Below are 15,713 nucleotides of genomic sequence, written 5' to 3'. Positions count from 1 at the left end.
GGACGCAAGGGGCAAGGGGCTGGCCTGGAACACCGCTCTATTGTAGAAGTTGAACGACAACGATGCATGAGCTAGTTCCTCATGTTGCCATGCAGCCAGGAGATCACGTGTGTGTGTGTGTGTGTGTGTGTGTGTGTGTGTGTGTGTGTGTGTGTGTGTGTGTGTGTGTGTGTGTGTGTGTGTGTGTGTGTGTGTGTGTGTGTGTGCGCGCGCAGTCATTGCAGACGGTTTGCTCATTTCACGGAGGAGGGCAGAGAGATGCAAGAGGAACTCTTCCACCTATCTTCCGTATCCCGAGGAAGCACAAAGTGTCCGAAATGGAGGTGACATAATATTTGTCTTTCCTTTATTCCTTTATTTTTTATTGGTTTGTTTGAAGAGAAGAGCAGAAAATAATAAAATAATAATGGATACCAATTCCAAGAAACATATTATTTGAATCGAAATGAAATCATATATTGCTGGTTATTAAGCACACAATATACACCGTAAGAAAATAAAATGCAGAATTCACATTTAAGAAAGACTACTGGGGGAAGTTAATTTCAAAATCAACATAAATTGAGCCTCTTTTTTTCACATGAATTGGGATTCTCACTGTTGGCGACAACCCCATTGAAATCAATGCGACAATGCATTGGAGCACTTGTTGTTGGGGATACTAATTCATCAAAATCTTATAAACATTTGTTATGTGCTCCAGGGTGTCAACGCAGTGCAAAACAATGTGCCATTTCCTATTTATTTTATCAGTTTCAGTGTGGAGAAACTGATCCCACAAGGCTGAGCTTACAGGAATGGTTACGGCAATCTTGCACAGTCTAAAGAGCGCAAAGGAAACTTCCCTGTTCTACTGTTCTTAGCTAATTTCATGACAGCTGCTATAAGAACAGCAAGTCAGTTAAGAAATTAAATCATTTTACTTAGCTTCGACTCTTGCAACAGGAGAAATCGTGGCTCTTTCTCCAAGAGTAGTCACTGAGCTCTCATATACTGAGAGGCAGCAGCACAGTGTTTGGGTTAGTCGCTCGGAGTTACCCGTGTAGAACGTTGCGTCTAATTAGTTCCGTAAAATCATAGTTATTTTATTTGGTCATCATGGGGGGGGGGGGGGGGGGGGGCAGGGACATGTCTAAAGGGGCACTGGCCCCTGTAGGCCCCCGTGTAGAATCGCCATTGATGGCCCGTGTTGTAGCAATGTTCACTACCATGATAAAAAGCACCCTGCTAATTCGTAGGCTGTGTTTGTACTCGGGACCATATCCGTCTAGGAAGAATGGTCCATGGTCCAACCTCACCATGATTGAGAGCATGGTGAATCTCCACAATCCAAACCAAAACTCCCGGCAGGTTGTCAGCCCGACATCTAACCCAGAGTGCCCTCCATTTAAATAAATAAATTAGAATCAGTTAGGTTACTATCTATTGCTTAATAAGGGAACAAAATAGTGATCAGCTTATGGCGCACTTATGATGCAATAATATGCGCAATAATATTAATTTTAAGAACTGGGTTTTGGTGGTTCCCCACATGCGTAAGATAATGTAATAATTGCAAAGCAAATAATTTCTTTCTTTCTTCATTTGTCACAAAGTCGTTCCCCATTTTGTTATACTTTTCCATCAACGCCAGTACGTTTTTTTTTCATTTATGAAGGCACAGATGGAGAAATAGATGAGAACGTGGGCGTGGCCAACTGATGACTGGTGTGTGTGTGGTCAACCCGTAGATGTGGTTAACAGTCGTGTCTTTGTGGGTGTGGTCTAATGTGATCCTCCCAAACTGAAACTAGATTACATAACGACGCATATCAACTTTTCATATGGAATAATAATCCTCCACGCTCAAAAATGCTGTTCTTAATTGCCCCCAAAACATAAGGCATGACTCAGAGACAGGCGATCGGAATTAATCCAAATTAACACATTAATTAAAAACCCACTCCTTGGTTCAAAGTCAAAGAAAGAAAGGAGAGATATTTACCTGACGACGCCATTTCTTGGCAACTTCTCGAGAAACAATTAAAGGCGAATGTGAGGAGAGGCTATAGTTAGCGCAGCGGTGGGAGTAAGGTGGGCGAAGGCACGATAACATGTGTTTGGTTTGGCTATCCGCGCGGCCGCTATGCTAACCGCCCACGCCGCGGTCCTCGTTAGCATTCTGTAGCATAACGGAGAACAACAGAAACACAGAGTCACTGCGGGGGAAGCCGGACAGGAGGCCATGTCAGCCCTGACACACACGCGCGTGGGCTGGTAGGGGGGGGGGGTAGACAGGCAGAGTGAGATAGACAGGCGGAACAGACAAAGAGAGAGGCGGAAGGAGAGAGACAGGCAGGGAGAGAGACAGGCAGACAGACAGAGAGAGGTACAAACACAGACAGACAGAGAGACAAGGTGGCAGACAAGAGTGGGTGAGACCGGTAGAATGAGGGACGGAGGGACAAGCTCATCGACCGATCCCTCTGTTCCGTATCACTTTTTAGAATCGTCAAATTAAAGTCGGCGTCCTTCGACTTCGGAGCGTCTCGGTTGCCATGACTTTCCTTAATTTCCATAGTGACACGATCTCCAACTACGGTACTGTCTTGCTGGTCGGTTGCTAGGCGACCAGGTGCGTCGGTGGGTGGCTGTCTGGGGAACATAACGAAGACGCCGTCTGACCCCCAAGAGTCGTTCATCACAACGACAGGATTTACGCTTTGACCAAAACGACAAAGAAATCGATAAGTGACTCAACCATCAATAGTCGGTCGGCCTGGGACTGACGAAAGGGCTTTGACTACTTTGTTTAGTCGTTCAATTATGGGATGTATGCGATGCAACGGCGACAACGTACGAGGTCAGAGTAGATCTTCACGGCGTTGAGAGAATAGCCCAAAGGGGCATGTCGAAAGGGCGTCGCCCAGGGTTACCGGAGACAATACGAGAATACACAAAATGCAGCACGACAACTTGGACCGTTGTTAATAGCGTTCCGCAACCCCGAAACATCCAGAGCGGCAACACAACGTCACACAATGTCAACATCGCATCTGTACAAAGCAGCCAATACCACGGCCCTAAAGTCGACCGAACAAGAAACGTTCACAATGTTTCGTTGATCTGCTCCTGAGAAGCGATGAGGGCAGAAGTCGTGTGAAGGGGAGAGAGGAGAGAGGAGAGGGAGAGAGGAGAGAGGGAGGAGAGAGGAGAGAGGAGGAGGAGAGGGAGAGAGGAGAGAGGAGAGGGGAGAGGGGAGAGAGGAGAGAGGGGAGGGAGGAGAGAGGAGAGAGGAGAGAGGAGAGAGGAGAGAGGAGAGGGGAGAGGGGAGAGGGGAGAGATGAGAGAGGAGGGAGGAGAGAGGAGAGGGGAGACAGCAGAGAGGAGAGGGGAAAGAGAGGAGAGAGGAGAGAGGAGAGAGGAGAGGGAGAGAGGAGAGGGAGAGGGGAGAGAGGACAGAGGAGAGAAGACAGAGGAGGGAGGAAAGAGGACAGAGGAGGGAGGAAAGAGGACAGAGGAGGCCACCTGCGTCCAGGTACGCGTCCGTCATTTAACCGGTTTCATGCCATCAAATCCACATTTTCCGGGGCTGCGGGGAAAATTGACGGATTCAATTGACGGAATTAAGCAGTGACACACACACACTCAAATGCACGCAGGCACACGCACACTTACAGGCACACATACATGTGTACATTTTGACACACACACACTCCCACACACAGGCATGCACACACACAAACACACACACACACACACAGATTTCCCTGTGTACATTTCCACACACACACACCCACACACACATGCACACACAGCCGGAGCAGGGGTCCGGAGCTTCGTCGTCACGGAGATGAATCGCCTGAGCTCACCATCTAAAAATAGCTCTGGCCACCATGTTGAAATATAACACATGTACACGCAAGCACACGCACACACACACTTACACAAACACGTACATACACACTCACACACACACACACACACGCACACGCACTAACACCCACATCAACACACACAAACGGTTGGGGTGTGTGGGTGTCACTGTGTCAGTTGGCAGGATTGACACCCGTATCAGCCAGTCATCCCCCCGCCCCCCCCCCTGTATCCGTGGTGATTAATCTGTCAATCACATTCCCCAGGGAATGCTGGGGGAAGCAGGCGTGACCGACGCTGGTTCTGGAGGAAACAGATGTGGTAACATCTGGATAAACCTGAGGATCATCAACTAGAATACTCATTCATAAATACAATGATACACAGAAAACACATCAAAATGACCAATTACTAACTAATCGAAATTATAGTGTCTCCTCTGGTCTGACATATATGAAAAGCATCCCTATGGTTACGCCGACTACCAAAATAAAAGCCCCCTAAGGTTCCACTGAGTGTCATAAAGAAGTCTCTCTCCCTGGTTTTATCAAAATAAATCTGTGGCTTTGCGTAAAACGTTCAAAATAAAAAAAGCCCCACTCTGGTTTGAGTCGTTTCCAAAATAAAAGCCCTTCCTGGTTCTCCTGTCAGTATTATTAGCTCAGAGGCGGTCAGCTGTGAAGAACACTGCTCAGCAGGCACCTGGCCTAGCGCCACGCCCTTCAGCCTCCTGCCTGTTCTTCATCTGGAAACACTTCACTCTATTTGTGGTCTTCACCTGAATATTATCATGTACTCACTCCAACTAACAATCCCAGTCCTGCTGACGGCACCAGTGTCTTCAGTAGTGCACCATTGTATCTCTCTAAACTGTTTTATCCAAACGTCAGTCTATTTTTAAACCTTAATCCAAAGTCTTCCACACAGAAACACCCATACCATTAAAGGGCCCTATGTTGCCCAAAGGTGTATTTTTTTAAATCGTACCCTCAGTGACATCGTTTACATATACATTTTACATAAAGGGAATTTAGAAGTCTCTTTTATCCGACTTACAATACATTTGTCAGAAGAAAGAGAAACAACGATATTGCTGTCGGCCAGTCAGGATGTTCATAGAACCAAGTGCCAAGCACTAACAATCGCTAGGTTAACCCGTTCCCCGTACACATAAAAGATAGCTCAGATGCTACACGGTGCTGGTGCTATTTTTAAGTGCCAGGACGTGAAACATGCAATAGGTGCATACGTGGGCGTGTCCACCCAGATGTATGACAGACAAGCCATACGTACCAGTTAGCCCAGTCTAGTGTACTGGTCTGAAACTAGCAGCGTAGATCTGAGTGGAGAAAATAAAAAAGTTCATTAAGTCTAACTTGATATATTAACTTGTATGTTAATGTAAACAGACTAGTATTCATTTGTTTGTACCTGACATGATTCGACAGCTTCCTGCAGGAAGTAGTCGAAACACCTGCAGGAAGTAGTCGAAACATGCAGGAAGTAGTCGAAACATGTTAGGTACAAACAAATGAATACTAGTCTGTTTACATGGACCTACAAGTTAGGCTCTCATGGTGAGCTGACCTGATGGGGTCAACATCTCTCCAGTTGATCCCGCTCGTGGTGTGGAGTGTTTGTGGATGAAGCCTCCTCAGACGGCCTGAGTCAGAACGTTTGACCGCTTAAACGATCGAGGAGTGTGGAAACGACCAAACGGTTCCACACTCCTAACCCCAAAACTAAGTTCCTCTCCGAGGGGAAGACGTGTCAGGGAGAGAGAGAGAGAGAGAGAGAGAGAGAGAGAGAGAGAGAGAGAGAGAGAGAGAGAGAGAGAGAGAGAGAGAGAGAGAGAGAGAGAGAGAGAGAGAGAGATGTTCACTTCAGGAGGTGAAAAGGGGAGATTTAGAGGTAAGTGGGAGTTGACATTCTGAATGCAAATTACAGGCTTTTTGTTCCGACCCCTTCGGTAGAGAGGTTCTGTATTTAAGGAGCTTGCCAAAAACACTCGAAATAAGGCCAAGACGGTATATAAGTCTTCAGGTGAAACTCTTTTAGTTTTTAGTTTATTTTCCAGGTTCCCAGAAGAACGTAAGGCTACATTGGTTTTAATGCACATTTCTGGATTCAATATATAATTCAACTTCCATTAATATACGAACAAACAGCTGAATCAAATCAAATGAAGCCAACATAGGCCTATCTGGTGATCATTTTACCAGCTTTCCAGATTCCTTAGTTCAGTTATGGAATTAGAAACGTCCATCTGTCAGTGCATGGAATGAGTGGGAGAACTCGAGACAGTTCCTTAAAAGAGGGAGATGAGTAGTGAGAAAACACTGAAAGTCAGCCGCGTTTTGCAAAACGGTCGCGGCATCGCGCTACAGTGCTGCTGTACGTTAGCACCAAGAGCTAACGTGTTGTTAGCCCTTCTGTCAGCTGGGACTGAGATCAGCGAGACACACTCGTTTTATTCCAATGTTAGAATTGGAAAGTTACTCTAACATTAGGCTAGTTGTAATAATCGATTTCTGAACATAAGAATATTAAACGACGTGAAGGCCTATGAGTGTAATGAGATTTTTGTTCACATTAAATAGGAAAATTATGACTTTTATTTACTCTGCTAATAGTTTTTTCTAATATTTTATTTTGGATATTTTTTCTAGCTATGATAACTTCTAAAAATAGCTCTAAAACGTTTATCTGTACATCAATTACAGGATGAGATTCATACAATGTTAAAGTCAGTTTCTTAGAGGCAGTTTGTGTTTAGTAAGAATATTTATTGAAAAAATGTATAATTTAATACAGAAATAGTCATCTATTATATACGGATTAACAGACAATCAGTATACATTAGTCATGCGTTTTCCGATGAACCACGCCATCAAAAAGTACAAGATAGTTTTCTGTCAATAAATGTGTTGTGCAAATAAAAAAGAACACTCCAAAGCAATAAAAACACAGACACAAAATAGATTCCCGATTTAAATCCTCGAACAATCCATTAATCAGAAGAAGGCATCCCACAATTCAAAGAAACTCCGTGAAAGATTTAAGGCCATTTTGTACAGATCATTTGTAGATACTTCAAAACACAAGCCAAACGTGCGCATCCCATGTAAAAGTTACATGCAAACAGAGTGCACGCTAGAAAAGTTATGATGCGCGTACAATATAGGATTCCGATCGCCTCAGTAAACATAGATCGCATGTGTGTCCGATAAATGCACACGGTCCGATTAAACACTCGTAGAAAAGGCCCTCGCGCACACACAAACACATGCACGCATGCACACTCACACACACTCACATGCACACACACATATACACTCACACGCAGATGCATACACATGTACATACCCACATGTACACACTCACATGTACGCACACAAAGTGCTACATATCACAGACACACATGTAGAAAATACACACACACCCTAAACCTTATATTAAAGACAATCTTGTGAATAGAGAATTAAGTGATCGATGAATTCATCAAATAAGCATGGGAAGAGATGTGTTGGCTCTCATGTCTTCATGAGAAAGACTGTTACCTGTTAGATATCTCCTTCGAAACTAGCTCATTAACTCACTAGTGTGTTCGACACGTTTTGGTCCCAGTATTGGCACCTATAGTTTTTTCATTGACACCTTTTTGAAAACAAAATAAAATACATTAAATAATAAAAACTGTAAAATACTTTTCATTATTATCACAATGTAATGAATACAATGCCGTAAAAAGTGTCTACAATGCTCTAGCTGTGGGAATGTCGTTTTGAGCTCATCTTGGGTCTTCATATATCAACAGAGGATAACGAAGGGTTCTCCAATCAAGAGGCAGCCCATTACAGCGCAGATGGGAAAAAACAAGTTTCAATGAGGGCGGTGCTTGTTACAGTTTCAACTTAATGACCAGTTTTACAAAGAGGAGAACGATGAAGCAATATTATAACATTGTTTGAAATCTAATATTTTTTTTGACAAATGCCAAGAGTTTTGGCCCCTTAAAGTGGAAGATAATCAAATATTAATCACGATGACATCCTTATGGAAATTTATATTTTTGACAAATCCTTTCCTCCAAATTGTCCGTTGAAGATTCCTCACGTTTGTAAACAGACATCCCAGTATTTGTGATTAACCAAGTATCCAATCCTCTGCACTTGAAGAAACACCTGGCCAATCAAACATCCTGTACGAACACAGACCAGCTGGGAGGGGGGACGAGTTCAGGGGGGGGGGGAGGAGGGGCAGGCTAGTGGGGGTCAGGGTCGACGTCCAGCTGAAAGGTTCTTGGTTCTACCGCCACATGCCTGGACCCCACTGGGGGGGGGGGGGAGGGGGAGTAAACTAAAGCCAAAAATAAGATTAAAGCCAAAGGTCAATATAATTAACACTTAATTGGACAGGCCACGCCCACAGATCTTTATTTAACAGGCCACGCCCACATATCTTAATTTAACAAACCACGCCACATATCTTAATTGAAAAGGCCACCCCAACATATCTTAATTGAACAGGCAACGCCCACAGATCTTAATTGAACAGGCCACGCCCACTGACAGCCAACGAAGTGGGCCTTTTTGATTTTTTTTTGTGAGAAACATTATTTACCAAACGCCCCGGCTGGGTCCTCTGGGACCCCATCTCCTGACGTCAGGCCTTGTGCTACGGGGGGGGGGGGGGGGGGGGGCAGTGAGTGAAGACACCCTGCTCCTATCCAACAGGTGCTAAGGCTAGTAGAGACGGGTCACCTGCACCCCTACAGTTAGCATAGCTGCTAGCAGCTAGCTAGCAGCTACCTCACGTCCCCACCAACCACGCTGGGTGGAAGACGACGGCAGAACAACTTCCAATCAAACAGTGAGGACTAATAATTAGACAGTTCTGCTTTCTTACCGTTAGTTCGGAAAAAACAAACAACAATAAAATGTTTTCACAGATATAAAAGCAAATAGCTACCGATGGCTGTGGCTGAACAGATGTTCCCTCACACTGATTGGCCCTCGTGCAAACCAGATCAAACCAGTGTATAAAAGTCGTCGGGGGATGGGGGACGGTACAAACGGTAGAAAGGGGAGAATGGGTTTTCTTTGCGTTTTTTGTTGCTGGGCTTTTATTCCCCCTCGAACACATTGTTTGAGAGCAGCTACAGAACAGGGAGACGCCCTGGGCGAGAGACATCTATTGCCAAGGCAGTTTGGAGAGAGAGAGAGAGAGAGCGAGAGAGAAACGATGAGTGAGTGAGTGAGAGAGAGAGAGAGAGAGAGAGAGAGAGAGAGAGAGAGAGAGAGAGAGAGAGAGAGAGAGAGAGAGAGAGAGAGAGAGAGAGAGAGAGAGAGAGAGAGAGAGAGAGAGAGAGAGAGAGAGAGAGAGAGAGAGAGAGAGAGAGAGAGAGAGAGAGAGAGAGAGAGAGAAAAGGTAAGGGTAGTAATTCTTCCGGAAGAAAAATTAGGGTCATGACCCCTATGCCTGAGAACAGTACAGACAGACAGACAGACAGTTGGACTGACCAACAGACAGACAGTTGGACTGACCAACAGACAGACTGACAGAGTCAGACAGACAGAGTCCAACAGTTGGACAGACAGACAAGAGTTAGACAGACAAACACAAAGACAAATTTAGTGCAGGACCACTATGCATGCACTTGACCAAGGCTACACCCATGCAAATACATGTACTACAGTACAGTACAGTAGGGCTACCAACACCTGAACTGCTGAGAGAGAGAGAGAGAGAGAGAGAGAGAGAGAGAGAGAGAGAGAGAGAGAGAGAGAGAGAGAGAGAGAGAGAGAGAGAGAGAGAGAGAGAAAGAGAGAGAAAGCGAGAGAGAGAGATCCCATTCGTCCAGTTATTTACAGGATTAAATTCTTTGTCTGGAGAAGCTCCGTTCCCACGGTTTCCGTGGTTACTGGGGAGGAAGTGGGGGGTCCAGAACTGTCGATGCTGAGTCTGGAGTTTTCCTCTCAGAAACAACCGACGGTGGAAGTTAACACACGCTCCCCGGTTTATCCCCCCCCCCCACACACACACACACACACACACACACACACACACACACACACACACACACACACACACACACACACACACACACACACACACACACACACACACACACACACACACGTTGTCCCCCAGATTGGCGCATGGGGGGGAGGGGGGAGGAATATATGGAAGTACATTATTTCGGAGGCCTCCTATTTCGACCCTCCCCACTGTGGTCATCGTCACCACGGCAACCGCATCCACGTGGCCCGGTTCCTCGGGGGGGGGGGGGGGGGTCAGATCTGGGTGTGCACGGGCAGGGCTGGGGGAGTGTAGGGCGGCGGGGCGGGTGAGGGTTTGACCCCCCGCGTCCGCATGTAGGACAGGAACTGGTCGGGGATCTCGGCCAGCACGTCTTTGGCCAGACGGGCCATGGACAGGATGTGGTTCCCAGTCCGGTCGACGTAGTCCCGGAACGGCACGAACTGGAGGGGGGGAGGGAGGAAGGGAGAGTAGGGGGGAGGGGGAGAGAGAAGAGGAGGGAGAGAGAAGTTGAGGCAGAGAGAGCAGGGGGGGGGGGGGGGGGGGAGGTAGGGGAGAGAGAGGGAGATAGAGAAAGGGACAGAAGTTGAGGTTAGGGTGAGGAGAGAGCGAGGAGAGGGGGAGAGATAGGAGGAGGGGGGAGAGAGGGAGGGAAGGGGTAGGGTAGAGGGGGAGAGAAGGCAAGATGGGGGAGATAGAGAGGGGAGAAGGAGAGACATAGGGAGAGAGAGAGGGATATAAACAGAGAGGGGGAGAGAGGCAATGAAGGGGGGAGAGAGAGTGAGAAAGAGAGAGAAATATTAACTTTTGTGCTTTGGCTATACGTTTGCATTCCAACAAATGCCTTTGATAGTTGAGAGACAAATATAGAGAGGGGAAGAGGGAGGGGTCAGAAATCCTTATTGATTAATTTCCTTGATCAACTGGTCCGGACTCGACACACACACACACACACACACACTTTGGAGCTATTTTGTGCGTTCTTTAGTTGAGTCATCCCTGACTCCGGTCACCATGACAACGCCCCCCCCCCCCCCCCCCCCCAGTGTGTTTGTCCTCCACAGAAGTCTGTCTTTCTCCCTCCCGCTCAGAGCCCAGCGCTGCGCTGAACCGGACTCTGAACGGCCGATGAACCAACAAATGAGGACGGGGAGGATCTCAAGAGGGTCGAAGCATCCAGTGGAATAATGAGGGAGCAAGGCGCCAGGGAGGGGGTCTCCCAGGCCGCCACAGTCCGACCGTACTCCTCCTCTCACTGGGGCTGTCAGGGCTGTGGTGTGGGTCAGGGTCCTCAGCCGACACACGGCCTCTGACCCGTTAGCTTAACGCGCTCTCTCTCTCTCTCCCTCCCTCCCTCCCTCCCTCCCTCCCTCCCTCCCTCCCTCCCTCTCTCTCTCTCTCTCTCTCTCTCTCTCTCTCTCTCTCTCTCTCTCTCTCTCTCTCTCTCTCTCTCTCTCTCTCTCTCTCTCTCTCTCTCTCTCTCTCCTCTCTCTCTCTCTCTCTCTCTCTCTCCCTCTCCTCCCTCTCCCTCTCTCTCTCTCTCTCTCTCTCTCTTCTATTAAACACAATAAAGAAACTCAAAATAGTGCAACTCCAAATTAATAAATAGGGAATCGGACAGCCAAGCACACTTAGAGTATAATACACACATCAACATTCTCACAGAGTGTGCGTGTGTTTGTGCGTCTGTGTACGTGTATTTGAGTGTTTGTGTAAGTGACTGTGTTGAGAGAGACAGTGAGTGAGCTTGTATAAACACATATGCACAAGGGTGTGTGTGTGTGTGTGTGTGTGTGTGCGTGTGCATGTGCGTGTGCGTGCGTTCAGCACCAGCATGGTCTTTTTTTATTAAGCTCCCTAACAAGCACCCCTCGCTCGCCCCGCCCCCAGGCCGAGGAGAGAGAGCGCGCGACCTCTGACCCCTGAGGCCTGGCGACAGGAAGGAACGAGGCGGGAACACACAGTGGGCTTCCTCTGAGGACATAACACGCTGTAGTCAATGTGTGTGCGGCTACTGCTTCCATTAAACACACACACACACAGACACACACACACACACACACAGACACACACACACACAGACACACACACACACACACACACACACACACACACACACACACACACACACACACACACACACACACACACACACACACGTATGAGGCTCTGCTAACGAAGTGTCCAGCCCCATACAGTGTGCAGATGCTCTTCCCTCATGAGTCTATAATGTCAGCCGTGGGGAGGGTTGGTCGATGGGCGTGGTCAGTTAACCTTACCTGGCAGCTGATTGGATGAGCTGTGTGTACGTGTGTGTGTGTGTGTGTGTGTGTGTGTGTGTGTGTGTGTGTGTGTGTGTGTGTGTGTGTGTGTGTGTGTGTGTGTGTGTGTGTGTGTGTGTGTGTGTGTGTGTGTGTGTGTACCTGGACGATGTCTCTCTCAGCAAATCTTCCTCTGGATGATATCCTCACTTCGTCTCCGTCCAGCTCCACCATGGCTGCACACACACACACACACACACACACACACACACACACACACACACACACACACACACACACACACACACACACACACACACACACACACACACACACACACACACACACACATTTGCATGTACGCACGCACGCACACACACACACACACACACACACACACATTAGTACATGGCTTCCTGTTGGTTAGCCTGTGTGTCAGTCTGTGCGTCAGTCTGTCTGTGTGTCTGTCAGTCTGTGTGCGTGTCAGTCAGTGTGTGTGTGTCATTCGGTCTGTGTGCACATGCATGTGGAGGTCCTTTATCCTCCCACAGGAGGTGACTCGACGTACCGTCAAACTCTGCCGGCCCCACCCCCACTATGATGATGGACATGGGGAGACCAGCAGCCTGGGTAGGGGGACAGGAAGGAGGGGGGGGACACGTCAACACACACCAGCCTCCTCTGTGTGTCTCAGGCTGACCAGGAGGTGTAAAGGTACGGCCACACTGAACCATTTTTGTGACACACAATGATCAAGCGGCAGGTTCGGCGCGTATTCAACGCGCCTTGTGCGCCTACGCAGCTAGATGAGCCCGCCCAAAACTTATTTTCCCCCGCTACTTTTCTTTTGCTACACAAACATGGCGGAGATCACCACCATCGCTGCGCTGTATTTGTTCTGGGAGTTCGAGGAGAGTAGGAAACCCAAAGCTGCTTTAGCGCGTGTAACGCATCTATGTGCTTAAAACAATTGTTCCTTATGCAAAAATGACGATTTTCAACGCCTCTAACCAACGTAACGCTTTCAGTGTGGCCGTACCTTAAGGGGCAGAAAGTGTCTTGTGTGTCTTGAGTGTATGGTATAGTGTGCATATGTGTGTTTGTGCATGTTTGTGTGCTTGTATACGTGTGGGTTGACTGTGTGTGCGTGTGTGCTCATGGTGTGTGTGTGTGTGTGTGTTGCTGATGTGTGAGTGTATGTATGCGTTCACGGTGTGCGTGTGTGTGTGTTTGTGTGTGTTCAAGGTGTGTGCGTGCGTGCGTGTCTGCATGTGTGTGGCTACATGTGTGTGTGTCGACGGTGTGTGGGTGTGTGTGCGTGCGTGCGTGTGTCTCACGTTGACGATGGACTCCTTGGTCTGGGCCATGTCTGAGATGACACCGTCCGTGATGATGAGGAGGATGAAGTACTGGGAGCCATCTTTTACTGACGCTGCATACCTGCACACACACACACACACACACACACACACACACACACACACACAGGCAGAGGCACACGCACACACGTACACACGTACACACGTACACACACACACACACACACACACACACACACACACACACACACACACACACAGGTGCACACAATTAAACACAGTAAAGGTGTGTGTGTGTGGTACTATATTTAGCATTCCTCTACATAGCGGAACATGAATCTGTTATTGATTAATAAAGAAATGATCCGCCACAGTGCACGGAATAAATCACAAAGGCCATAAATAAAGATAATGAATCTCCTTTACGGCATGATAAAAGATAACGAACATCATTAAAGACACGATAAAAGATAATGAAGGTAGCATATTGTTCCAGGTGGATTCTGATTGGACAGCAGACAACCTGCTGTTTGCCTTTCCGACACGCTCAAATTTGAAATCTAACGACAGCAACTCACTCTCTCTCTCCATCGCTCTCTCTCTCTCTCTACCATCTCCTCCTACTCTCACCCTCTGTCTCTCGCTCTCTCTCCTTGTCTCCCTCTCACCCCCTCGTTCTCCCTATCTTGCTTGCTCTCATCTTCTATGCCCCCCCCTTCACTCCCTCTCCCTCTCTCTCTCTCTCAATATCTCTCAATGCGCTCTCGTCCTGTTCTCTGCCTCTTCATTCTAATGTGGCCTTTTGATGTCATCTGCGTTATTGAGTTTGACCTTTACATCCCATAATAAGCGCGTCCCGGAACCGACGATTAGTGATATTTACAGACGTCCCAATCCTCCTGGCGCACACACACACACACACACACACACACACACACACACACACACACACACACACACACACACACACACACACACACACACACACACACACACACACACACACACACACACACAGCTGTACCCCCACACTACTTCCTTGCCATGATTGCTTGTGTTTAGGTGATTCACCTCCATGTTCGAGTTGGGTCCTATTCCCCAACCTCTCCTCTACTGTCTCCCCCTCTCCCCTTTCCTCTCCCACCATATGATTCATCCTCATCGTTGAAGAGGAGATGAGTGGAGGAGAGAACAGGAGATGAGGGGAGGAGGGAGAGAGAGGGGTGAGTGGACAGAGACAGGTGTAGGAGGAGAGGAGATAGAGAGCGGAGAGAGGAGGGATTGGAGAGAGGAGGAGGAGAGAGGGAGAGAGAGGAGAGAGGACACAGAGGGAGGTGTAGGATGAGGGAGGAGAGAAGGTGAGAAGAGATAGGAAACAGAGGGAGGTGCAGGATGAGGGTGGAGGAGAGGAGAGAAGAGATAGGAAACAGAGGGAGGTGCAGGATGAGGGAGGAGAGAGGGCGAGAGAAGAGAGAGGACACAGAAGGATATGTTGGAGGAGGGAGGAGGAAGTGCGAGATAAGAGAGGAAGCGATGTCAGCAGCGAGGAGGAGAGAGGAGACAGAGAGCTGCAGGAGAAGAGATAGCGAGAGGGTCACCTCCACCGTCTCATCCAGGATTTGACCCAGCAACCCTTCACTTTCCAGACAACCTGTTCTCCCTGTAGAGCCTCTGCCTCCCAAACGTCACATCAAAACAATAAGAAAACATGAGCTGATGTCAAATAGCAAACAACTATCCTACTCTCCCCCTCTATGGGTGTTTGTATGTGCAACCTGCTCAATAAAACATGCAGAATTAAATTGAACGTTAATGTGAATTTAATAACTAAAAGATGAGATTGTGTACCTGTGATTTTTTGTGTAGCCGTGAGTGTTTGTTTACCTGTGAGTGTTTGTGTACCTGTTGGAGCAGTCACACTGCTTTGTGTTTCACACCAACAGAGAAACACCTTCAACAGCTGACTGATCAGCAGTAATAACCACAGAGCAACGTAACCAATTACAGACCTATCAGTATGCTCCAAGTTGTTTATAAAGTCATTGAGGCAGTAATTTGTGACCAAGCAATAGCCCAATTAAACCATGCTCCTTTCCGACTGGTTCCCATGCAGTTGTTATTCAGGAAAATTATTTAGCCATTAACAAGAAGGATAGAAAACGGCCATTAAACTGGAGGTTTTCCTGGATTTGGAAAAGGCTATTTTATTTATATACAGTCCATCCTAGTGTTATAT

The 15,713-nt window shown here is 47.5% G+C and overlaps 1 protein-coding gene across 2 annotated transcripts in view; it reads right to left on the bottom strand.

The window, feature by feature from the left end:
* Nucleotides 1–6,620: 6,620 nt before the first annotated feature.
* The window catches only part of LOC115531985 (copine-8), a 61,928-nt gene continuing 52,835 nt past the window's right edge, over nucleotides 6,621–15,713 (bottom strand). For both annotated transcript variants that reach the window (XM_030341387.1, XM_030341388.1), the window contains 4 exons: nucleotides 13,496–13,598; nucleotides 12,727–12,784; nucleotides 12,321–12,394; nucleotides 6,621–10,340 (listed from right to left, as the gene is read on the bottom strand). In XM_030341387.1, the coding sequence (XP_030197247.1) occupies nucleotides 10,152–10,340; nucleotides 12,321–12,394; nucleotides 12,727–12,784; nucleotides 13,496–13,598 (424 nt within the window). In that variant the 3' untranslated portion in view covers nucleotides 6,621–10,151. The remainder of the gene's footprint in view (nucleotides 10,341–12,320; nucleotides 12,395–12,726; nucleotides 12,785–13,495; nucleotides 13,599–15,713) is intronic.

The sequence above is a fragment of the Gadus morhua genome, chromosome 19 (assembly GCF_902167405.1).
Source record: "Gadus morhua chromosome 19, gadMor3.0, whole genome shotgun sequence".
NCBI lineage: Eukaryota > Metazoa > Chordata > Actinopteri > Gadiformes > Gadidae > Gadus > Gadus morhua.
The sequence above is the reverse complement of the archived record's forward strand: the minus strand, read 5'-3'. Positions and strand labels throughout refer to the sequence as shown.